The 26,252-nt window shown below is 44.3% G+C and overlaps 2 protein-coding genes across 2 annotated transcripts; one reads left to right on the forward strand and one right to left on the reverse strand.

The window, feature by feature from the left end:
• Window positions 1–1,090: 1,090 nt before the first annotated feature.
• On the forward strand, window positions 1,091–24,742 carry LOC308119730 (neurotrypsin-like). Its single transcript, XM_080479880.1, has 14 exons — window positions 1,091–1,465; window positions 5,745–5,787; window positions 12,808–13,050; window positions 14,770–14,908; window positions 15,006–15,184; window positions 15,617–15,764; window positions 18,247–18,425; window positions 18,699–18,840; window positions 19,491–19,711; window positions 20,021–20,162; window positions 20,250–20,528; window positions 20,761–20,883; window positions 20,974–21,242; window positions 22,408–24,742. The coding sequence occupies exons 1-14, from the start codon at window positions 1,364–1,366 to the stop codon at window positions 22,857–22,859; spliced, it is 2,661 nt and encodes an 886-aa protein (XP_080336006.1). The 5' UTR covers window positions 1,091–1,363; the 3' UTR covers window positions 22,860–24,742.
• Window positions 6,712–11,200, reverse strand: LOC308107454 (E3 ubiquitin-protein ligase TRIM21-like). The gene is made up of 2 exons (XM_080459784.1): window positions 11,120–11,200; window positions 6,712–10,007 (listed from the first exon to the last, which is right to left on the reverse strand). The coding sequence occupies exon 2, from the start codon at window positions 10,003–10,005 to the stop codon at window positions 8,320–8,322; it is 1,686 nt and encodes a 561-aa protein (XP_080315910.1). The 5' UTR covers window positions 10,006–10,007; window positions 11,120–11,200; the 3' UTR covers window positions 6,712–8,319.
• Window positions 24,743–26,252: the final 1,510 nt, after the last annotated feature.

A 26,252-nucleotide genomic window follows, 5' to 3' on the forward strand; every position in this document is an offset into this window, starting at 1 on the left:
ACATGTCACTCATGTACAGCCACATAAAAATATTCAATCAATTATTGATTTAATTGAATTTTGCACGTTGGCTTAATAATTAATTGTTAAATAATATTGATTTAGGTTTTTCTGGGTGGTGTGGAAACACTCATGATCTTTCCTGACACAGACACTAGGACGGACTCTATAATTGTCAACAAGTCAACATGATAACATCAACATGATTAATAACAAGTCAACATGATATTCCTACTAATCCCAAATAATCTGATCCCTTCTAAGACAGCGTAGACGTGTAAAAAGTATAAATAGTGAACAAGCTCCTTCAGGGGGATCATTTGGGATTGGATTAAAAAAACACAAATTAACCTAAGAAAGTTACTAACCTCTATATGCTTGAATGGACATACATTTGTGTAATTTATAATTCAGTAGAACAACTACATAATATTCATGATTATTCTGAATATTCAGAGTTAAAACATAAAGGATGCAAATATTTCAGCTTTATTGATTATTCACCTCCTGGGATTGTTTTTGTGTCACAAAGCTTTTCGATCATAGCATGAAGCTTCCTCGTGTCTCTAAAATGTTTTATTGTCTAAGTTGAGATACAGGGAAAAATAACTTTCATCAGTTTTCTTTGCCATTATATCAAACTGGAGCCCAGCTGACTTTGAGTAAAGACTTGAACTGGGGACATTCTCACTGTGAGGACAGGCTGCTAAACATTGACTCATACTTGCATCTCCTTGTTTTGTTTAATAGAATCTCCTATTACCACTATATGCTAAGTTCTACAAATGAATCCACAAAAAACTCCAATACATTTCTCAACATACCTTGTCAGGATATGAATAAATCACAATTAATGTTAAGGTTATTGACTGGACCTGATCACAGCTGATTATTATGAGTAAATAAAAGAGAGCATGAAAACCTCCTCAGAGAAAAATTGATGAAAGTGTGTGTGTGTGTGTGTGTGTGTGTGTGTGTGTGTGTGTGTGTGTGTGTGTGTGTGTGTGTGTGTGTGTGTGTGTGTGAGAGAGAGAGAGAGAGAGAGAGAGAGAGAGAGAGAGAGAGAGAGCGAGAGAGAGAGAGATTTGTTCTATCAGGTCTTTTTGCAGAGCTCAACACTATTTCACCCAGGATCGCATCAGTGTGTGTGAGAGAGAGAGAGAAAGAGTGTGTGAGTGTGTGAGACTGTGTGTGCTTCCATCCCGTGAATCGTAGTGCCGCACCCTGCCTCCTCCTGTGAGTAAAAAAACCTCCCACGTACACACACACACACACGCGCACTCAGTCGGTGAGTTGGGAGCGGACACGGAGCGGAGGACCGGTCGGGCTCGGACATGGGAGAGGAGCGGCGGGTTTCCAGGCTATGACACCGACACACCGGGAGGGAAGGATGATGGCTCTCACCAGCCGGGGAATGTTGTGCTTGATCGGAACCGCCTGCTTCTGGCTGCCGCTGCTGGCGGAGGTTGGTACATTTTCTCCATCCTGTCTGATGAGGATGAGGATGATGGGCTTGATTTTTACATTTTTTTTTTAATGGCCTCATTTGTATGTGTGTGTGTGTGTGTGTGTGTTCTTTTCTTTTTCTTTTTTTTTTATGAAGCTATGTCCCGTAACAGTCGTGCTGAGGTGACCTGTGCTAAAAAAAACCAAACAAAACCTTAATTAGGCCGATGATTGACCTGATAAGTGGATTGATAAGGATTCCGGGGCTGTGCAGCCACTCATGCTTCACAATAAATCCGTTTTATTCAGGCTGGGTTTACAACAAAGCAGGTGCAGGTCGAGCATCACATGTGTATTCATGCAAATTATTGGTGGCATCTCGGCAACATTGTCCAATTACGCACGGCTTACATTGTGTCGCACGCGCGCGCACACACCCATGCATGCTCTCAGGCAGATCAACCCCCCCCCCCCCCGCCGGTGTGGTATCATGAGAGGAACCCGTCGGAGGTGGTGTCGTGCGCGTGGACCACGCACGCCAACGGCCATTCGGTCCGCTGACACCGAGAAGTCAGGTGTTGTTGTCAGGTGCGCGCGCGAGAGCAGCATCAGCTGGGAGTCAGCCTCAGTAATTCATGAAGTGGTGAACAGTCCTCCTCATTTCCTGCATGTTGGATCAGTCACATGAGAAGTGGCTACAGTCAATTAATGATAAATAATAAGATTCATTCCCCCCCCCCCCCCCCCCCCAGTGTGTTAATGTGCAGCATATGAACTGTGTAGACTGTGTAGAAGTCATTAGAGGAGTACAGCGGTGTGCAGGATTTAATTAGACCCACTAACACTGCAAGCAGCCATGCATGTAGCACAAACAGCCCACTGCAGATGAGTTTCAGCTTTTCACCCCTCCCACCCCAATTCTTCAACTTCATTAGACAAATCTCCTCGACAGGGAGGGGCCTCAGTGCAGCAGCACTTTCTTTTGTTGCCAACATCCCAGCAAAACATCAAAGATTCCAACAAATCTAATTAGTGGATTCTTTTCTTGTTTTCTGAAAAATCCACTTTACTCTGAATTTATTGCTCAAACTTACAATGTAGTTCCACTTGCAGAGTAAAAGCTAAATGTCATTTAAAGCCCGTTTTTTTGATGTTCACAACAATATTTTACATTTGCATTTTACAGCTCTACGTTTTGTGTACTTGAGAAAGACATGTGTTTAATGAGTTGTATCCAGTCGTATGTAGAAGTGAATTACATGACTCTGGACACAGGACACTGGGGCCGATCCCAGCTGACAATGAGCGAATTGTAGAAAATCCACGCCCAGGGAGAACCTGCAAACTGCATACACAAAGAGGGCTAGGGTGGCTTTCTTTAAGTTTGTAATATCCTTCATAGTGAAGTACAGTTTGCTGTATGATCTGACTGTTTCATATCTACATTTTGTACAAACCAATTTACCGCAGTTTACTTTCTGAATTATATATTTAACACATATGAATGTAATCAAGGGCCCACAACTGACAATGTGATTAAAGATAGTTTCTGTGAATATTTTTTTTTACTACATTAACCTTTTTGCTTTTGCTTGTAATTAGGTACAATCGAAGCCATGACACAGTACGGTTTCCACCACTGGATATGATTCTTTCAAACCAGAAGTGCAGTTAATGTCAGTCAACACACCAGTCAGCCACCGGAGCAATCAGAGAATTGTTTAGTAGATTCAATTAGTAGATCACCAGATGCCACACTTGTCTCTGAACTCCAAACTCTGCTTTCAAACCAAACAGAATCTTTTTGAAAAGTTTGATTGACGTGCACAGTGGAGGACTTCGTGATGTTTCCAGTCAATCCATCTTTCACACTGCTTCATCTCACTCTGAAGCCTTGATACATATTAAATTACGTCTTTACATTTATTTGGACCAAAACATGAGGTTGTACTACTTTGCATGTGTTTGTTTGTTTTTTTATAGCTTTTTATTTAATTTTCTTTGTAAAACTACAGGATCCACCTCTCTGATGGTACGGATACTGTCAATTGAATAACATCTTGATTATCAGCGTGTCACCAGGCTTCCAGCGCCACCTGTGTCTTGAGGACGCATGACGGTTGTCAAGAGTACAAGTAGTAATAAGCAGCAGCATGTGTCAAGAAAAAAAACCAAACACTTCATGAGACTCAAATTGTGCTTTAACAGGTTTGACCTCTCTCAGCTTAAATCACAAAGTCATAAAAGCAAAGAAAATCAACTTTAATTTCCCAAACTCTTCCCAGGAACAAGCACTCAGATGAACACAAGTTATATCAGTTAGGACTAAAAGCTCAGACTTGAAAACGTCACTCCGCTTCGGCACTCGTCCGGGGATGAAATGGACTGGCTGATTGCTTATTTGTCTCTGTCGTTCTTTGTGTGTGTGTGTGTGTGTGTGTGTGTGTGTGTGTGTGTGTGTGTGTGTGTGTGTGTGTGTGTGTGTGTGTGTGTGTGTGTGTGTGTGTGTGTGTGTGTGTGTGTGTGTGTGTGTGTGTGTGTGTGTGTGTGTGTGTGTGTGTGTGTGTGTGTGTGTGTGTGTGTGTGTGTGTGTGTGTGTGTGTGTGTGTGTGTGTGTGTGTGTGTGTGTGTGTGTGTGTGCATTGCTGTGAAGGCTACAGGACGCAGCTGCAAAGGCGTCATAACCAATCCGGCTCTAATGGAGCCGTGTGATTGATGTGAATGGAGATATCAGCAGCCATGTTCCCTGGCATGGGTCACCTGTTCCTGCCCTAATGTCATTAGGACGGGCAGCGTCCTCTGGGAGGCGGCGGGGTGACGGTTTCATGTACGTGGGTGTGTGTGCAGTTTGAGCTTGAGATGGACGTCAGGGCTCACCTGTGTGAAGGTGAAATGGTCTGTTTTTCACTGTCCTTGCCACAGTTGTTCAGCCGAGACAGCAGTGTGCGCGTCCTCTACTCTCCTGACCTCATGTATGGATGGAAACAAGCACTTGAATGTTATGTCTGTCGTCCAGAGCGAGGAGACAGGTGCTTCAGAAAGGTCAGGGTTCGAGTTTGGGTCAGGTGTTTTTGTGTGGAGGATGTATCTAACAGTCCAACAACATGAATTACAATAAATTGCAATTATAGAATAAACTTATTCTTCCAACATCCTATTCATAGAAAGAGAGAGAAAGAGAGAGACCTGGTATATACTGTATATGAAGACTGAGAAAGGAGAGAAGCTCAGTGGAGTGAAATTCTCCCAACAAGGTAAATCAATAGCTGCTTCACTGCATAACGGTTCAGAAGTATATGTAGTTTCTGTTTTCCTCCGTTTTTGTTTTAGCCTGAAGGCTCCATGACGGGCCCTGGCACAACCTGCTTCTGCTCCTTAATGACGGAGGACAGAAACCACCGCAAGCAGTCCCAGCATTATTGACAATATTGTAGATTGCCAAACAAAAAGCAAGTCTTGTCTGATGCGTTGTTGCTTCGGTGGTTGTGTTTGTGATTAAAGGCTTTGAAATTCTGTTCAAAATAGTCTGAGTGTCCACTGGGCTTTTGTTTTTTTAATAATCAATTAACCCTTTATCTTCAGTAAGGTTTATCCTGTCTAATTGGGCCCGGCCCACTCTTTGACAGTTTTCATCTTTATCGAGCACGATGGCAGCAAGTAATACACTGCTGGGTATTATTTCGTCTTGTACTCTGTTCCAGTGTATTCTTGCATTCCAGCCGTTGACCGTACTGCAAGTCAGAAAACAATAAGGATTGGATAAATACTCAGACATTATGCTGTATTCCTGCCAAAACAACAACAAACACTATGGCCAAGCTGTATGCGGTGGTCATTGAAATGGTCCAACAACTACCAAGTGCTACTAAAACAACAGTAAACAAGAGCTTAACGTTTCTGCCTGGTTTACCATATATATATATATATATAACAGAAACAACTGCAAACTCTTTTTCCTTCATTTATGCTTTGATCAAATGGAGGACTGGAGTATTTCTGTCATCGTGGATCTGCATGGCTACCAGTGATAAACTCCCTTCCAGCATTGCCTCAATGAACTTGTTTACAATTCAATAATGCACGATCAAGAGCGGAACCAGTTGCACCTCCTCCATGTTTTTCAAGTATGTCAAACGAGGATGCCGGCCTCTCCCTTGCTGACATGGCATTACTGATGTATGACTTTGGTTTTCTTCTCTTCGTCAGCTGCGTTTAAACTGTATTCTCTGTCATCTGCTTGTAAGAGTCACTCTAAAACTCCATGTTAACCCGCCGCATGTTTCTCTCTCCTTTTGCAGGTTGTGGCTGAGGACAGCTACTTAAACGAGGTGCAGAACTCAGGTAGGTGGGCGCTGATACTTCAGACATGTCTGCACAGTTCGTCCCTCCATCCGTCCTCATCCCTCCTACACCATCTCCACCGTCCGTGCTCTTTCTGCTTTTATTTCCCTCCAGTTAAAGCCACAGTCTGAGTCAGACACTCATGAAAACCCTCCGTGGAGCCGCTCCTTCTTTATTTTCACTTCTCTGGTGTTTTTCTCCCCGTCTTCATCCCTCATCTCAACAAGCACCACCTCTACCTCCACCTCCACCCTTCTCTTTTTCTGTCAAGTATTGAAACGACAGTGGTGGGGGTGGGGTGTGGATCTTCTTTCTTTTCTGGCTGGTTTCCATTTTTGAAATACAGTAGATGTTGCAACCCCCCCCCCCCCCCCCCCCCCCACACACACACACACACACACACCTCAGAGAGCTTTGTTATCAATTTTCTCCAGGTTTAACTATTCAATAATAGTGAATCTAAATATTCCACAATACACCGTCTTTGGTGCACACAATTACATCAGAATTGGGTAAAAAAAAAAAGAGAATTAGGTAAAAAGAAAAATTGTGAAAACACACTCTCTCTCATATTTTCTGATTAAAATGGGTTTTGTGTGGAGGAAGCCGGCGCCACACACCCGCCCCCCCATACAGCGAGCCACCGAGTGTGAACCGTGTCGAATACTCATTGTGGCTGGGAAATGGATTATGGGAGCGTGGGGGTGGGTGGGGGAGTGGGGGGGTGGTGGGGCTGAGCGTTCCCATGGCGATAGGCAGAATATGGTTGTCGTGGCAATAAGGATGGTGAGAGCGGTGACTGTTGTTGTGTTTGAGCGCTCGTCTGAATGAAGTAGGAACTCAAAATGTGGTTACACAAATGGATGGAAATGTGGAGTGATCGTGAAAATAAAAAAAATTGAATTATAGGACATCACGTTTGTTATGTAATGCTTTTTACACTTTATTAAACTTTTATCAATCTGATCATAAATATTTAATCACCATTACAGAGCAATAAACCTGCAGAACTACATTCATCTCAACCTCACAAACGTTTGCAGAGTTTTATAAAAAGATAATATCTCAGTAAACAAAAATATTCAAAGATTCAGGCTCATGTAGTGTGCATCATCATTGATTTAGTTTCTTGGTACTTTAATTTATCCTGCCACGGTCTGACCGACTCCGTCAATCATATAAGAAATATTCTATTGAAGGACGAACAGGCTCCTGAATGAACGAGAGACACGACTCAGCAGGCAGATAGCAGGTATTCATGGCACCGTCGCCTGGCTTTTGCAATCACCGAAGCAGCTAAATGGAATCGAGCCATTTCATTATTTACACACACAGATGTCAAACTGTCGTCTGTGCAAAACGAGCTGTCGCAGGTAAAAGCTTGCATCATTGTGGAGTCGACCTGATGTCACAGTAAGTGCTCAGGGGGCAAAAAAAAAAAAAGCACTTTACCGACAGAAATATTCTTGTATGGAGGCGAGCGGCTGCTGTTTTATCTTGTTCGGTTTGATTAACTACAGTGTTTGTTACTTGCTACTTGTTAATGCCAAAAGAAAACGCTGAAGTCACTATTAGGACTTCATGAGCGTCCCGACACAGAACAGGAACCTCTAGTGGCAAAAGTGACTGTGATGGCAGGAGAGACGGGACGCTTGTAGTGTAGATCGCTTGTCGTAAAGTTTTATAATAACTTCACTTCTTCAGAAAAGAACAGATGTAGTCTCTCGGTTCGTCCAAAAACTGGAAACACATTTTTGTGCGAACTCTTCATACTGAAGGGGAGTCTGTGGGCCAACTGTGTAACAACACAATGTAAAAAGAATTATAATAATAATAATAATGTTACTATGGCAACACAAAGTCTGCTCAAAACTCAAACATGGTAATGACACCCTTGCAATATATTCCCAGTTCAAATCGGCTGTGAACTGTCAAATCACAAGAGCTTATTTGGAATAAATCATATCCATTTAAAAAAAAAAAAAAAAAAGTGTCATCTGAAATATTTCACAAGCAAAAATATTAGTGTCTGCTGGGTGCACACTCTCAAATGTGAACATTTGCATTTTTTTTTAAGCCTTGAAATAAATATTAAGAGACGTAACAAGAGTGATCACTGCTTCCTTTCTTATTTCTATAATCTATTACTTTTCTTTCTTCATACCTCAACACTTTAATCATGTTGGATATTTCATTATTTAGGCTCCTCTGCTTTGTTAATCCACCCAATTACATTCTCTTGAAGATAAATAATTGATCAAGGCAATGATGTTTGCAAACGTTCTGAGTCGAGAAAGCTTCCACTCCGGGTAAATCTAATCTTTTGGTTCATTTCCAAAACCCCCCTTTGTATTTAAGGCACGGTGCTTCTAATCCACTTAAAGCTATTTACTTTCTGTCTTCACAAAAAGTTGCTTTAACAGAAAGTAGAATTTTAAATAAGAAGGTTTATCTTTTCAATATAACGGCTGCATTTTCTTGATCAAGTTGCATCTTGCCGGGTGTCTTGACGTCTCTGCTTAATCTGCACGACTAAACAGGAACAATTATCATCGGGTCCCAGTTGGAACCATATTCATTATCACAGGGATTCAGGTACGGATGGAGCTTCTTTGTGAAGTCACAGCCATAAAACGAGTGAATAAGCGCTGCGGCCTTCACGTCAAAGAATGAAACTTGACCTTCTTCGTAATTCACGTACACGCCGATCCTCTTCGCTTTCCGCCGGTACACTGGCACACCCGGAGAGTCGTAGGCTTCAAACTTATCTTTCATGAACCAGATGGCCCAGAGGCCAGAGGAGGAAGTCCGAGCTATCGCCCTCTTCCTCGGGATCGATGCCGCGGCCACGCCCAGGCAGAACTCCGTCTTACTACCCACGAACACCTCAAAGTAGAACTTGCACGATGCGAAGCCTTTGCGCCCAAGAACTCCGAGGTTCTCTGTGAACATGCTCACGTTCTGGTTCTGGACCTGCTGAAACCACTGCTCGAAGTCCGGGCTGAATCGTACCTCTTTCCAGTCGTCTGATAAAATCAGCTGTGGGTGAGCTGTGTGGGGGTCGAGCACGACGTTCACTTGGTACTGCTGCACGTATTTCAGACTGCCGCCAGTCGATGCGCATGCTCCTGTAGAGTATTTGGTTATGTCGGAGCTCATCTGGTTCAGTAGCGCTCGCAGCTGAGACACCGACTTGCTCACGGACCGGTGGATGCGTTGTACCTCCAGTTGTCTGTTCAGATTGAACATGGACAGATCCATGGTGTGTGGCAGCAGCATCACTTCCGAGTACCTCTGGAGGAAAATGAGGCAGTCTTCAGTCCGACTTAGCTCCCTCAGCTCTGCTGCAGTCTTCTGCAGCGTGGTGGCTTCCCTCTCCATATCCCCAATGAATCTGTCTGCTTCTTCTTCGTTGGCTTTCTGCCTCTCCTCGGTCAGCCGAACCAGCTCCGCCTGGTTCTTCTGAATCTCAAACACCAGCTCTGTTAACTCCTGCACACTGTTGGCCATCACTCCCCCCATCTCAGCTTTGCTTTGCCTCAGCGACTCCTTCACGCTTTGCACCTTGTTGATCCTTTCCTGGATCTCCTCCTGCACTTTGTACTCAGTGCTCACCAGCCGGTGCTTCATCGTGACGTACGCCTGCTGCACGGGAACGACTTTGTGCTGCACGTGGCCCGAGCTCGCACAAGCGTCACAGAGCACGACGTTGTCGTCCCTGCAGAACGACGTCAGCAGCATGCTGTGCTCCTTGCAAACCCTGTCCTCCAGACCCGCCACCGGTTCCAGGAGCGTGTGCCTCTTCAGCCCAGACACTCGGTAATGAGGCTCCAGATGGACGCCGCAGTACGACGTCAGGCACTCCGCACACGACCTGACGGCTTCTTCCTTTGTGTCGGTGCAAATATCACATTGCACCGCGCTTCCATCGCCGGCCCGCTGCTGAGCCGTGCTACTGACCCCGGCGTCCGTCAGCTGGAGCGACTTGAAGTGTGACGCGAGCTCTGAAACGAAGGTGTTGACCTTCAGGTCGGGTCTCCGTGGGTAGAACTGCTTACAGATGGGGCAATGGCAGGCCTGCGGCTCGCTCCAGTAGGAGGAGATGCAGGGCATACAGAAGTTGTGTCCACACGGGGTAGAAACGGGTTGGTTGAACACGTCCAGACAAATGGGACAAAGAAACTGATCCTCCGATAACCCTCCGATGCTGGACGCCATTTCTGAAAAACACACAGAAACATTTGAATTAGACGATTCAACCATGTTATGTTGCACCTTATCATTACAATGTCGGCTCTGATATAACCTCAGTTTGAATCATATAGTGCAATTAAAACAAATCTTACAAATTGCGTTATTGTCGCATTGATATTGAGTTATTATCCCTCTCAAGACAGGCGGTATTTTGAAAATGCACGCACACAAATATACTCAACATCAGAGAGTTTATGGCAGGATGAGTTGTAATGAATACTTGAAATATATAAAGCGTAAAATATAAATAGTCAAAAGAAGAAAAAAGTAAGAAATTATAGTTTCTGGGTAAAGACGACCAAACATTTTAGAACAAAAGTTTTTTTCCCTAATATTAAGACAGCTGGAGCTGCAATAATCAAGGAATTTAAAGGTCAGACTTAAGGAAACGTTATGTGACATTTTTTCCAAACATTTGCACTTCAGCTTTGAAAATAAAAGCAACATAACTACCTGGAGTTTCTGAAACAGGAAAACTTTGTAAAGAAAAACCGCTTCAAAAGGAACTCTCTATATAAAGTTATTAATAAGACTGTTAACTACAGCAACACTCATTAACTTGAACAGTATAAGCACTTATCCCAAGCATTCATTATTAGTACTGTATACTTACATCCAATGAGCACACAAACAATTAATGCTTTAGGGGGCTTGTTCTTATTTTAAAAACGTATTTGATCATTCAATTGCAGAAGTTGAATTGCCAGATTTTGTATTCATGTCCTCCATTTTCATGTATAGCCATACAGACACCAGGTGTTTGCTGGAAGTGTACAAACCTGGCAACTCACATAGTCGTTACAAATGACATTTGTTTACATAATTTTAAACACAAACAGTATAAACAAGTAGGATAGCAAAGAAAATAGTCTAGTTTTTGCCTTTCTGCCTCAATAACGTTGTATAAGCTTGACGTCAACACCTATTTGCAGATTTAAAAGACGTGTATATGTGTCACAGCTGTTTTAATTCTCAACTATGGACGACGCAGCTGCAAAACAGCAGGTTTTCGCTCCAACTGCAGGAATAACGAGAGGAAAGTGCAACAGAATGCATGTAAAGGTTGAGAAACACTTACCACCGAGACAAAAATAGAGAAGTGGGAGTTTGCTTGTTGGTTTCCCAAGAAGCGCAGTCACTTTCACTTTCTTTCCTGTTTTGTTTCTTGAGTTCCTTCTCTTAAAGGGACAGACACGCTTTTATTTCTGAGCTTCTTTCAGTGAGGACACAATTTCTGAGTGTCCTCTTTATTATTTATACTTGAGGATATATTTCTGTTTTAGTTGTCAGTGCTTTTACTGCTTCCCTCTTATCTGCCTCCAATTCGGTCCCAGTGCTCCTCCTTTGTGTGTGTGTGTGTGTGTGTGTGTGTGTGTGTGTGTGTGTGTGTGTGTGTGTGTGTGTGTGTGTGTGTGTGTGTGTGTGTGTGTGTGTGTGTGTGTGTGTGTGTGTGTGTGTGTGTGTGTGTGTGTGTGTGTGTGTGTGTGTGTGTGTGTGTGTGCACAGAGACATCTGTCTACGTGGCTTTCGGTGTTGGTTCATGTGTAGAGTGTGCATGAGGCGTGCACAGTGGGGATAATATTGCAGGAGGGCCAAGCCGTGTGTGTCAAACAGATAAGAGACTGTTGCTGGATACCAACACCCCCCCCCCCCCCCCCCCCCCCCCCCCCCCCATTAATCATAGTTTAATGGATGGTTGGCCTCAAGGAAAAAAAAACAACAAACTTCTTCTGGGAGTTTTAGTCACGTTGGGGTTATAGCAGAGACCCTGGAAATGAAATAGTGTTGAGAAAAAGCAAAGTTCTTCCTCTGTCTGCATTGATGTTCAGAAAAGCCTGTCTCACACTTTAAAACTTTGGGTTCTAATGCCCCTCTTGCATTGTTATTGGTGTGTGTGTGGTCCTATCGGTTAGATTTAGCAGTGTGTGGTAACCTGCTGTGTTTTTCCAAAACCTCGTAAGAAACGCACTGACATTGCAGAACCACCTTAGAGCAGCAGCAATCTTTTAAAGATAAAACATCAATGGAATGCATTAGAAATGTCCCTCACAACAAAGATGCAGACGCACCCTGCTGGGTTTACTTTATGAATATACAAAAGAGCACTACCAAAAGGCTCCTTTAAATCTACCGTTTTGCACCTCTAAGTTCATGAACACAATGTGTTTCTGTGCGGCACTCCGCTCGTTATGTTCGTCACTATTCTTCCTTCTTGTGCGACGTTCGTCTCTAATAAGCTGCAGCTTCTAACCTGCTCTGCAAGCCGTGGCCTCGTTTTGCTCCAGTTTGAAGTCAGCCCCCCCCCCCCCCCCCCCCCCCCAAGTCAGTCTGAGCTTCACTCGCACTTCCGTCCTGCTCAGAGAAGATTACAGGAGGCTTCTGGTCACCACTGTGTTCACCGTGAGGACTTCTGGGGCCGTGGAAATTTCACGAGTTCTGCGGGGATCAGTGACAGCGAATGCATTAGGAAGGATCCTGCTGTGGCGTTGGACAGCGTATGAGGCTCATCTATATAAGCTTTCATGTTCACATAAAAAGCAGACATGGGGGATAATATGATTTAAATGAGGCCAGTCTTACTCCTCTTGCATCTCTTTTCTCCCCAACTTTCCTTATTTCACTCCCCGTTCTGTTCATTGTCCTCTCTGACCTAAATCCTCTTCCTTTCATCCAAATTATCTTGTTCTGTCATCTTCCTCATCATTAACTGGCTCTCTCCCCTCCCTCTTCTTCCTCCTCCTCCTCCTCCTCCTCCTGTGTATGCAGTGCCTCTGTCCTGCTCTGAGGGATTCACCGAGTTGGGATACTATAACGGCACCGTGTCCCAGACGGACTCCAGTGCCCCCTGTCTGAAATGGACCGAGTTTCCGGACTACGTCATGCAGTACCCGGGTCGAGGGCTGGGTGACCACAGCTTCTGCAGGAACCCGGACCGCGAGTCAAACCCCTGGTGTTTCTTCAGACAGAACTCGGGGGCTATTGGCTGGGCCTACTGCGACTGCCACCAGGGTACGAACGCACCAGACGAGTGCAATTATGGCGACACACACACAAAACAAATTGCTCTTTTCTTAAAAAAATCCCTTCTGCTAAACAACTAATATCACTTATCTTCATGTGTCTATAATGTTTTTCAACATCAGTGGAACTCAAAGAGAGTTTCTTCTGACTGATATCAGGCCAAAAACCTGTGAAACTGATTTATGAAATAAAATAAAAAATATTATGATCCTACCATTTTAATCCAAAACGAGATTCTAATTCTACAGATATAAAACATGAGATTATTGCTGTATATGTCACAGCACTCAGAAAAATGTTTGTAAATTGAAAATTTTTAACGGTAATTTACCCAAATCATCATTTTCTACAAAAAATAAAAAAATAAATAGTGTGTAGCCTTTTTTAAGGATTGCCCATACATTAATGAGTCCTACAGTACAACAAGAAAGACCTAGTGTATGCATGTTTTGAAAATAAACACTTTGTTTCATATTTTTAAGATAAATGCATGAATCAGGTGCACTAACTGGAAATTTAATAGCATAGAATAAATAACATAGAAGGTAAGTTATCAATACCACAGAATAAAGTCAAATAAGTGATAAATATTAATATATCCAGGGTTAACTATGATGTTGTTGATGTAATTAAAAGAAATTTTTAAAAAAAAGGCATAAAATATATATGAACAATTACTACTATATTATATTCTCCCATATAGTTTATTCAATAATAGGTTTAGAAAAAAAGGAGATTCACAAGTTAATCATTAAAACAAGGTTAAATAAGTGACTTTAATCTGTCTGTGTTAAGGCCTGCGGTTTCATTTGCAGTCATCCCTTGAAAACCAGGCGCATTGAACATCTCGAGCCTCATTTGGCTGTTTTCCCACTTCCCATGGATTTCATCAGCATTGAAAATGATGGCATCATCTTCAGCTCGCTCACATTGTCTTCAGAGGGTGAAGCACACAATCCTTGCATCCCATCTGAATAAATGATCACTACAAATATGTAGTGATCATGCAGTTGTGACCCCCCCCCCCCCTCCCCCACCTCGACTGACAGTTTATCTCATTTTAGTTAGTTAATTTCTTGCCCTGGAAGCAAAGTGACAGAGTTAAAGACGAGCTGGTGAACGCGCTGCGGGGTTTCAGCAGCTGGAGAGACGAGGATAATTCCCTCTGGAGAGCAGAGTTCCAAGTGGAGTGGATGCCGGCGTTTTGAACGTGTCATGTCACCCGAAACTGAACTTCAAATGGATGCTAATGTCTCTGTGAGTCTGCAGGGTGGGTAAATAGACAAGATGTCGAGCACTGAATCATCAGTACCGTCACAAGCAGAGTCGGCGGCGCTCTGTTGGTTGTTGAGGTGATTCACAGTGTGCCGCTTCCTTGTTGAAACCGAGAAACCCGGTAAGTTACAGCAGCTATTGTGTTATGTCAACCCAGCTGTGAGTAACAGCCTGCTGAGACGTGAACCTGGAGACGGCTGCCTTTGTGCCGCACTGCACAGAGAGACGCTCAGAAGAACAACAGACTGAAGGACACAAACATTCTTCAGTCACGTACAAGTGTACATATTGAGTGCAGGAATAAAGACAACACTCGAGCATGGATGAAAAGGACGAGGCCAGAAATGCAAAAGTGTTCTGAAGAACGACTGATTTCTTTTCCCTTTCTTGTTTTTGAATCGACTTAAACTACTGTTTGTTTGTGTTTTTCAGGTGTGGCCCGTCTGGTTGGCAGTCCTTCCTCTGGCAGCGGGCGTGTTGAGGTTTACCTGAACGGACAGTGGGGGGCGGTGTGCGACTCCCACTGGACAGACAGAGATGCCAGTGTGATCTGCAGGCAGCTGGGTTTAGGGTAAGAGCAATAAAAAGAAAAACCCTCTGTCCAGCGATACGTCTAAAATGTTTCATCTTCAATGCAGATTATTTATTTATTGTCTCTCTTCCCACAGTGAGATCGGCACTGCGCTGCAGCACTCGGAGTTCGGTACGGGCTCCGGCCTCTTCCACTACGAGCGTCTGGGTTGCCGCGGCGACGAGAACACCCTGAGTAAGTGCAGGAGCAGGACGTTCGTCACCGGAGACTGTAGCCATGGAAACGAGGCGGCCGTGGTGTGCGCAACACCAGAAGGTCAGTGTGACTTCCAGGGCGCCATGGCAACCGGACAGCCCTGAAGCACACACACACACTCACACACACACACACACACACACACACACACACACACACACACACACACACACACACACACACACACACACACACACACACACACACACACACACACACACACACACACACACACACACACACACAGACTGGTAGTACTATCTTCGTAGGTCCGTCTTATTGTCGTAATGCATCTCTTACCCTCTTACCAAAACCAAGCCAACTTAAGAATCTAATCCTAATCCTGAACTAAACTTTTCAGCTTCACCAACTTGTAAGAAATTGTATCTCCCTTTATGTTTAACTATTATTAGATTTCACATCCTGTTTTGATGTTATTGATCCTCACCGGAGACCGACACTATTTGAAGCTGATTTCTGTTCATCTTCCAGGCAGTGGCCCTCCGCTGCGATTGGTCGGAGGCGAGGAAGACTTCGAAGGTCGGCTGGAGGTTTTCCACGGGGGAAGGTGGGGCTCCGTCTGCGATGACCAGTGGGACGACCGAGATGCTGAGGTGGTGTGCAGACAGCTCGGTTTCGGGTGCGTTTAACGTTCCATTCTGTGCTCCAGTACTGTTACAGAAATCCTGAGTGATCGAAGTTGCTCTCAAATTGGATAATGTCTCTGCCAGAGAACATTTAGGCTCCATTACCAGGCGACATAAAACAACACAGCTTCAGTGGCGGTTATGTGTTTCTGTCCAGCGGGAGGGAAACCATGTTCTGACAGAAAACTGCTTTTGTTTCACAGCAATGCTGCAAAATAGTCTCCTTTTACTTGTGGTGCACCATTATAATCAGTTACCTTTTGTGTTTTTATGGAGTATTCCGAAATGTTTCTATAGGGGAATTGTGTGAGTGCCATGAACACTGCAGAGTTTTCTCAAATTTGTGTTAATAATCGTCCGAATGTTGAGATGAACTTTAGGTTTCGACGAGGAACTGATATCGTTGTTGTCAAATTACAAGCGATGTCTCCAGACACTGAAACGTCTCCGACTGAAACGTAAACTGAGATGAAACGAGGAGAAATGAGCATAAAATACATTATTGACGCCCGCCAATACCTTCTAACGATGTCAGTCACAAATATACAATTCCCTCAGATGTCTGGGGATTGTGGATTTAAGCAGTTCGACACACCAACCAAAAAGAAATCATCAAAAAGCTTCATCTGCTGGGGAATGTTTTCAGCGGTGGATTATTACACGTTTGGGGATCTGACTCAAAATAAAGAGCGTGCGTTCCCTGTAATGAAGGAGCTTGTAACGGCGCGGCAGTGTGACTCACTCATGTGTTTTTAATAGTTTTCTGATGACGGTGGAGTTTTGTAACACAAAGGAGGATAAATCAGCAGCTTCCATAAATGACAACAGTGAATGTTTAGGTCCTTTGTTGTGACACAGGATTTGTTCGCACTTCCGTGGATAATGATGTAGAAGAGTCCACCTACACGTCCGGATGGGCTCAGAGCTTAATCAGCAGCAAATATAATGGAGGGAATATCCTACCTTTTTTTAATATGAATGCATTGTGATGCAGCTGGTGTTTGGTGATAACAGTTCTGTAATTAATATAAGACACACGTTAAACTACATTTTATTGTATGAAAAGTGAAAAGAAAACTGATTTATTGATTGAGAAAATCTGCAACACAAAATCATCTTATTCCTCTTAACAATCCATTTTTATTTATTTTTAATTAAAAACTAGGTCATGAGAGGTTTTACATAAAACGATGTAGTGCGATCAGATGCTTCACATCAATTGGACAGTGACAAATCAACAACATTCAGATTCCGGGGTTATGCTGTATATTGTTTAACATTATTTCCAGAATGAACTTTAATTAGTGTTATCAAGGTCAAGCTTTTGTTTGTATGTTACACATGAAATGAACTCGCTGTATATTATGATACAATCCTATATGAAAATAACATTTAAATAACTTAAATATTGATAATACAAGATAAAACATCCTATTGGCTGTTCAACAAGGTTCCTGGAGTTTATCCGTGTAAAAGTCACTGACTAAAGTTGGATTTCAGCCAAGTTGAAAACTCATTCTCTCTTTTTTTAAGTTTGGCATTATAAAGAAGACAAGGATTTGTTTTAGTTTTTTTGTTTATCAGATGCTGTTCCGAGTTGTTACAGAGCTCAGAGGTGTTTTCATGTTGGTAAATCCTGAGAATTCATGCTTTTGATTGTGGATTAAATACAGTGCTCTTGTTTTGTACGATGAGACGACTGCAGCCAGTCTGAGATCCTCTTCTGACCGTGTCAGACATGTCAGGACTGAGCTGCAGCTGCCAGTAACCATAAGAAATATGTCAGAAAAGGATGTTTAGCAGATTCCCAAGGAAATAGCACAGCAAAGCTCTCACCTGTGCAGCAACGCGAGATGATGTTCCGGATAGTCGTCTCCGTTTTAGTGGAAAGTGACAGATTTATGACTGCCCAAGTTCATCAACGTCACACAGTTTATAAACTCAATCTGCAGGAGCCTTCAGATTGACACGTTTCCTGCTCACCCTGGTGAAACATCGCAGACGATTGTCAAACAACAACGAAACTGATGCCACAAACAGCTGTCGTTGTGTTGAATGAGAGGTGGATTTTAGCTCAGGAAATACCCAGGGACTCCTCGCCATGTGTGTGTGTGTGAATAATACATGCCGTGGCACTGCTGCACAGGATCCCACACAGCTGCATGTGCTCTCTGATGTGTTTTGACACTTTAAAAGGAAAAAGAACTGAAAAGGATTTGTTTTCTCCCACCTGGATTCTGTGTTTTTCTTCTGCGGCGGATGTGTGTGTCAGATATTTTCACAGATTTGTTTCTCTATTGATCGTCAACTACTAGTATCACACTCTTGAAAACACTCAATTACAGGTCGTTGGTTTTTTTCAGTGCAGGAGGGTTCCCAGCTGGTTACCAGCTTAAGAACTGTTTCTATTAAAAAAAGAAAATGAAATATAGAGAGAGAGTATTTAAACTAAACGTGTATCTGTGTGTGTTGTAGGGGTGTGGCGAAGTCCTGGTCCTGGGCCCACTTCGGTCAGGGTTCAGGTCCCATCCTGCTGGATGCTGTGAAGTGTTCAGGAAATGAACTTTTCCTGGATCAATGTCCTCACGGCGACTGGGAGCAACACAACTGTGACCACATGGAGGACGCTGGAGTCTCCTGCAGCCCCTACACCGGTACATACACACCGATAACATTAAAGCTGCTATTTATAGCGCCCGAGCATCAATTAATCATGACTTTATGAAACAGCAACAGCCTGTTTGTGACGACACCAAAGAGGATTTACGAGGAGAAACGTATCAATTCATGCGACAACACGAACATTAACAATTGATCGAACTTTAATATTAATTGGGAAAGCAGCGTCTGTAAAATTGAGATTTTGCCATATGGCTGCAGCTCAGCCGAGCGCGTCGGCCTTTAATTGTGACGTGACACTGTTTCAGATGGCGTCGTGCGTCTGGTCGGGGGAGACAGTCCCTGGGAGGGTCGCGTCGAGGTGTTTCATAACGGCGACTGGGGGACGGTGTGTGACGACCACTGGAGCCAGCAGCACGCCGAGGTCGTCTGCAGACAGCTGGGCTACAGGTATGAATACCTCACCAACACACGGCTCCACTGCAAAGCTCAGACCAGGTATTCACATCCCAACTTCTCTGCATTTAAATTAGTTTTATTTAAATCTTCTATTTGGATTTTTTTTTTTTTTTGCTTCAGATATTTGAAAAAAGTATTTAATTGCAGTTTTGTTTGGCAGAGTTTTGCTGCACATGTTGATTTGTGACTCTAATTATGACATAACCTATTGTGGAAAATCATATGTGCACCAGTTCTGATGCACAGGTATTGCAGGTGTTGTATGATGATGATAATGATGATAATAATGATGATGATGATGATATGTGAAAATTCATTAAGCTGCTGTGGGATTAACAAAGCAAGAGCTGGAGCTCTGCCTTACTTGGATTTTGCCTTTATTTTATTTGATGGTTGGTGTGTTCTGCCACTGAAGTGGCTTTAATCACTGTGAGATGAGATTGATTTTTTTTTTCCTCCGGTTTTTCTTGTTTCTTTCCACAGTCCACAACAATAAGCATATTAGATTATATGTTGCCTCTATAAGCCTCAGGTCTTAGATTAAGTCTCAACTTGCCGAGTGACTCTAAGTTGACTAAAACGTTGCAGAAGACAATTAAACAGATTAATTCGACAGTTAAACTCTTCCTCTACACCTTCAGGGGTCACGCTGAGGTCGTCTCAGACGGTGCGTTTGGCGAGGGCGTCGGTTTGATCCTCCTGGACGACGTTCAGTGTGAGGGATCCGAGACGTCCCTCCTGGACTGCCAGCACGGCATCTGGGGACGGACCGACTGCTCCCACAGCGAGGACGTCGGCGTTCGCTGCAGAGGCCGGCCCAGCCAGGAGACAAACGAAGTGCCGGCTATCGCACCGTCCACAGGTCTGTTTGTTATTTCTAAATTTAGCCTGATAAGAGTGACTCACTGTATAGCTCCAGATCTATCCATCTATCTATCTATTGGTTGTAGGTCAGCATAAATACTTTAAATGTCACATGTCGACAGCAGGCAGAATAAAGAGGTGTTTCCTCTCTCCGCTGTCCACAGCGCCTGTCAAAACACGCAGTTTATTAGAATGAAAATAGCAGCCGAATGAACAGATGACATTTACCTGCCCCGTCTCTGTACACTGCACTATGTGGGCGCACTGACATGAATATGAATAGGAAGCTGTCTTGTTTTCCTGTCAGGTCCCCTGGTGCGTCTGGTGGGTGGCAGCAGCAGGAAGGAGGGTCGGGTCGAGGTGTACCTTCACGGCGACTGGGGAAGTATTTGTGATTCGGGCTGGAACGACCTCAATGCGGCTGTAGTGTGCAGACAGCTTGGACACAGGTTGACGCTCCTGCAGCCAAAGATACACACTTCCAGTAAAAACGCCACGAAAAAGATTTTCACACAATCTTCCCACTTCTTCCTCAGCGGCGGGGCTGTGGCAGCAGGAGGGTTCGGCCAGGGGAAGGGACCCATCCACCTGGACCAGGTGAGGTGCACGGGGAAGGAGGAGTTCCTGGGAGAGTGTCCCTCTCTGGGGCAGAGCATCCAGGGCTGCAGGCGCAGAGACGACGCCGGCGTGAGGTGTGACGTGACGCCGCGGCGGTCCGCCGTCCAGACGAAGCCTCAGGAGCTGAGCTGCGGACTGAGGAAGACGGTAGAAACTGAAGGGAAACGAAGGAACCAAGGGGAGGAAAACATGCTCAGGTGGGGGCTGCACACATTTGACCATGTATTTTCCTTCTGAACCTTTTTTGTCACACGTTTACCTTTGAAGGGGTCTTATTATGCAAAATTCCCTTTCTAATGGTTTACCAACAGTAATATGCATCCCTTTATTTTTCTTGTTTTAAAGTATCACTGCATAGTATTTCACAGTATTCTCTGGTGGTTTGTCTGACATTTGGAAATACATTTGGTTTTATATTCTATGGCTCAGGACCTCGTGGCCATGGCAAGTGTCGGTGTGGCTTCAGTCTGAGGAAGAGGGTGGTGGTCCTCTCTGCAGCGGGACCCTCATCAGCCCCTGCTGGGTGCTGACGTCGGCGTTCTGCGTGAGCAGGTGAATCCGGTGCAAAGCCGTCGATCAGGTTATAACGCCGACCACCGCGGGCACACAGGTTTAAATCCACCTTCTCTCCGTCTCCTTCAGGTTCGGCAGCGACCCGTCCAGGTACCTGGTGCGAGTCGGGGCGTCGGAGCAGACGCTCACCCCGGAGCGAGTGGTGGTTCACAGGAAGTTCAAGGGTCAGAGCGGAGGACACGATCTGGCTTTGCTCAAGCTGCCCAGCACCAAGGGCCACTGCATGACCTTTAACCCCGCCACTAACGCGGCGTGCCTTCCTTCCGCCGACACGGTGTCAAGTGGAAACTCTCCGTCTTCTTGTGTCGTCATGGTTACCGCAGGCTGGACCGGGCCAGGTACGTGTGTCTCAGATGACGGGTTGTAAAGGGCGAGAGAAAAAGATGCTGTCCGGGTTTCTTCTGCAGTGAACGACATGAACGATCGCCACTAAACTTTGAGTTTTATGTTGCAAGAAAAAAACCGTTTTTGGTCATCTGTGGTTAGAGATGAGAAGAGAGAAGGAAAAGTGGAGAAACGTCTCGACCTGGATGTTGTTTTTATTTTCATGGTGAACTTCCTGTGAAGCATGTCGACAACAAATACACGAATCTCCATGAAAATGTGACACAAGGCAGGAGACGCCGTCGTCACTTTGCATGTGGCGCCATCTTGTGGTTGATATTACTGATCGCCAGTGACTGATACATAGAAATAGGTCTATTGAATGGATAAATATAGAAAAATAACCTTCCGTGTATAATATTCTGCAGTTGTTGAATGTCACAAGACGAATTGCTTATAATTAATAACTGACATGATTTATTTAAGATCTGCAGTGTCGATGCATCAATATTTGTATTTTTGCCATCATTTGACCCATTTTTAACCACAAGAGTAATACTACTCACTCTCAGGCCCTTGAAGTAAATTCTTCTCCTGCCCTGTTTGATTGAAAGCTTTATCATGATGATATCCGGTACCTTCTGCATTCCTTTTTGTTGAATCCAAACCACAAATACAGAGTTTTAGCCCCCTTTTTTTGTTAAATTTCTTGCATGGCATTACCATCAAAGATATTCTGTGCAGGATAAGTTTGAAGAAAAAAACCCCCAAAAAAACATGCATGTTGAAGCCTGCGAAATGCCCCAATTACATTCGGACATTTGGGATATTTATAAGTATTTTATGCCACGAAGTATTGTTGAAATGCAAAATGTTTAACTTTAACTTTAAGCTTTCTCATAGTGCATGTATGATTTGTGAAGTGAGTAGTAGATTTTGTTTTCAAGAGTCAGGACAAGACATGATCTTAGGTCCTGTTATTGTGGGTTGTTTGGGTTATATTGGAGTGTTTGACATGAATTTGTGCCTCAATATGTGTGTTTATTTCATTTTTCTTGACGAGAAACAGGACGATGGATAGTTTCTTTGTCCAGGAGGGAAGCTCCCCGTGGACACAGTGAAGTGTTTTGTGTCACATGTTATCCGATTGATGTTAACGTCGTCCTTCCTCCCTCCCAGACGCTGTCATTGCTTCCTGGGTCCCCGTGATGTCGTCATGGCAGTGCAAGAAGCGTTACGGAGACAGTTTCTCCAGCCACGGCACGCTGTGCGCCGGCAGCCCGCCGGACACCAGCCTGCTCTACGGCGACGGCTGCGAGGGGAACTCTGGAGGCGGGCTGGTGTGTCAGGACGAGCGGTCCGGCCGGTGGGTCGTCGCCGGGGTCGTCGCCGGGGGTTACGGCTGCGCCGACACCTCCTCACCCGCGCTCTACACCCGGGTCAGCCGCTTCAGGAGCTGGATCGACGAGGTCACGGAGACACGGGAGAACCCGACGCATGCGGATCAGTCCTCCCCCGCGCACGACCGGGAGCAAACAAACGAAATCGACGAGATCAAACCAAAACACAATCACGGCCATCATCCACACGCTCCCACTAAAAACACACACGCCACACAGATCCTGGTCTGATGGAGGCCGAGCCGTCGGCTCACCACCTGTGCCATGTGACCGCCCCACAAGGCTAAAGCGAGACGCCCCTCGCCCAGATCAGTCCGTCTTGTCTGATCGTTTGCTGAGTCCAGCAGCGTGGGCAGATTCTCCTGAGCTGCCGGGTGACGGGGATGAATGTGTGTGTGTGTGTGTGTGTGTGTATATGAGTGTGTGTGTGTGTGTGTGTGTGTGTGTGTGTGTGCTTTGTGCTGCTTTACATGTCAGTTATAAAGAGGCAGGACGACGACTGACGGCCGGCAGCGTTTTGACCGAGCCTGGGAGATTCATCAGCATGCTGATCGGGGCCTTTTAATCAGACTAAAAATACTTCCCCCAAAAAAAAAAAAAAAGAATATCAGCATGACATGTATTTAAAGGACAATAGAGCTAGCATTAGATATCCCGGGGACATTTTAAAGACGGTCACACAAAAATCTATGCTAATTTCCCCTATTTATGTGTCTTCTGTGTGAGTTTTAGCAGATTAGATTTTAAAAAAAAAAAGCCAACTAAACTAACCATCAAATTTTAAAAAGACTGACTGTGACAACATGACTCATGTAGATAAACCCTGAAGTCCTGCAGCAGGCCAGGCTTGCACTAAGTTTGTTTTTTTTATAAAAATTCAGACGTGGGTGATGTTTCTTTTCCAAACAGGGCTTCTCTCTCTCCAGGCTGTTGTCTTCTACCTTTACTAGTCGATGTGCTGTTGTTCATTTAAAGCCTGACTGAGCTACTCAGGACCATACTGGTGATTTTTGCACGTTTCGGTGACTGTTTGAACACCATCCTGCAGTGTCGCAGATTGGTGTATTGTCATTTTATGAATCTTTGAATGAGGAAAACGTGTGACAGACGTTTATAATGGCTTTGAAAAGAACCGGTTGTCATTCCCAAACTCTGAACACAACAGAGGACATTTATCTAAAGAGCATTCATGCAATCGGCTCAATTGGAACCATGACAGAAGTTAATTTAAACAAGGCTCTAGAACGCATTTCCTGCAGATCGGAGCAGCCGGAGATGGTTCATCGAACATGACGCAAATCTGCAAAACATGGCGAGATGCATTAAGTGCGACTTGAAAGTCTTTAGAAGACCGAAACAGCAGCGTGGTCCGAAAAACAGTCATCACATGTAAATAAACTCCTCCGTTTGTATTAAAGAGCTGAAACGTGCACAGACACCGGTATGGTCTTCTACAACTGTACAGGATGATTCTTTTGGTTTGAAGCCATCGCGCGCTGACGGTCAGGTTCTAGGTATCTTTTTGTACTGGCTCTAGATCGATGGACGATAGATAGATGGATGGATAGATCAATAGGTGGATAGATAGATGGGTAGATCAATAGGTGGATAGATAGATGGGTAGATCAATAGGTGGATAGATAGATGGATAGATGGGTAGATCACTACCGTACCTGACTTAAGTACATGTTCTGCTTTTGTTCTGCCTTAGAACAAACTGGTGAAGTTAAATGTGGTCTGTTGTTGCTCTCTGAGCCCGTGTGGGATGTAACCAGTAGATGGCGATGTTGCTGTACTTCCATCCTGGATGGACCTGAAGGGTTCCTTTTTTTCTTTTTCTTTTTTTTTATACCCTGGATGTGACTTCTGCTTGATGTGCTGTGAACCATTGTGTCGTGAAGCATCTTGTGAACCGGCAAAACCGCTGTTTTCCCGTGTATCCTGTACATAAAGCCGAACCCCCCCCCTGTAAATATTGTCCGTCTCAAACCGGGGCTCAAGACTCAAGTGTTTGATCATGTGTTCCTACTTTAACTGTGTTGAACCCATCTGCTGTTCCTCAGTGTGCCGTGCTGAATCATGAGTATTAAAACATGCACCTGCTGACAGCAGCGCCTCGGTGGTGACGTGGTCTTTCTTCTTTTGCCGTTTGAGGGCGGAGGCGCCTCGCTGTGGTGGAGTCTGCATGTTCTCTCTGTGTGTCTGCATAGGCTTTCTCTGGACACTCTGTCCAAACAACATGCATATGAGGCTAACAAAGTGACTCTCAATGACCTGGAGGTGTCTAAGTTGGAAGAAGATGCGTGGATCATACTGTCAACTACATACTTATACATACGTACAATCAAGTATCTTTGTGTTTTAGTAACGATGGTGTTAAATTTGCATAATTCTCGAATTGAAAAAAGACAAAAATGATTCTTAATAACAAAAATTATAAAAGCAAATAAAAAAATAAGGAAATATCTTATTCCTTTGTTGTAAAGTTAGGAAGTCTTTTCATTGTCCTTCATATGGTGCGAATAAACGGCATTTGTGGGATGAACAGCGCGGTTGCAACCATGGAAACACCAGGCGGCCTCCACCTTCACATTCTCCACAATACTGCTCTTGAGGAGTTTTCTTTCTGTTTGTCGTCTAAACGGCACATTCAAACAAAAGGAGTTAATCCGCGGCTCAAGCAAAGCCAAGAGATTGCTCACAAATTGATTATTGACTGCAGCTAATTGAGAAGTTAAATCTGCTTAGTTGCAGCTTTCCGTCGCCAACGAGTGTCGTTAATCTTCTTCTTCTCTGTGTGGACGGTGGTCTTCTCGGGTCGGAGGGGATCGGATACTTTCCACCGAGAACTCTGAACAAAGTGACTCGGGATGAGGCCGGCCTGCCGGGTCAGCTCCAATTAGTTGGAATAATAGTAGTGAGGATTTGTACAAGTGAGTGGGAATTTATTACACAGGCCAAATAGAAAACATCTTTTGCCTCAGGCTGGATGAAACACGGCATTTAGAAACAAGACAGTCCTGTTGAAGCACATTTACTCAACTTCATCCTTCATTTATATAAATGAATGTTTTAATATATAGGTCCCACAAAAAGACAAGCAAGTCAAACTAAGTTGAATGACCCGCTACAGGACAATCATTCACATCCTTTTCAATTGAAAATGTCACCTTAGTGTGATTGAAGCATATTTCAAGCCTTTACGTAGGTGCTATTCTCTCAGAAAGCAGCTCTTGAGCAACATTCGTCAGATCAAAAATCACAAAGAATCTCCAAATGGGGAAAAAAAAAAACCCCTCTCATCGCATGTCAAACATTGGCTGCACACTTTTTAATCTAAGATTTAAGAGTATTTGTAGCCCCACGCGCGCGCACACACGCACACGCACACGCACACGCACACGCACACGCACACACCCACACAGACAGTTACACACACCCTTACACACGCCTCCAGGTAATATTAGAGTAACCAGTTAATCTCACATGTTTTTGGACTGTGGGAAGAAGAGAGAGAGAGAGAGAAAAAACAAACCATGCAAACACAGGGAGAACATGCCAACTCCACAAATAAAGGGCTCAGAGCTCGGAACATGACCTGGGAGGGATTTCTCTCCTGAAGTC

This window comes from Lipophrys pholis (assembly GCF_963383615.2).
Source record: "Lipophrys pholis genome assembly, chromosome: 1".
Lineage (NCBI taxonomy): Eukaryota > Metazoa > Chordata > Actinopteri > Blenniiformes > Blenniidae > Lipophrys > Lipophrys pholis.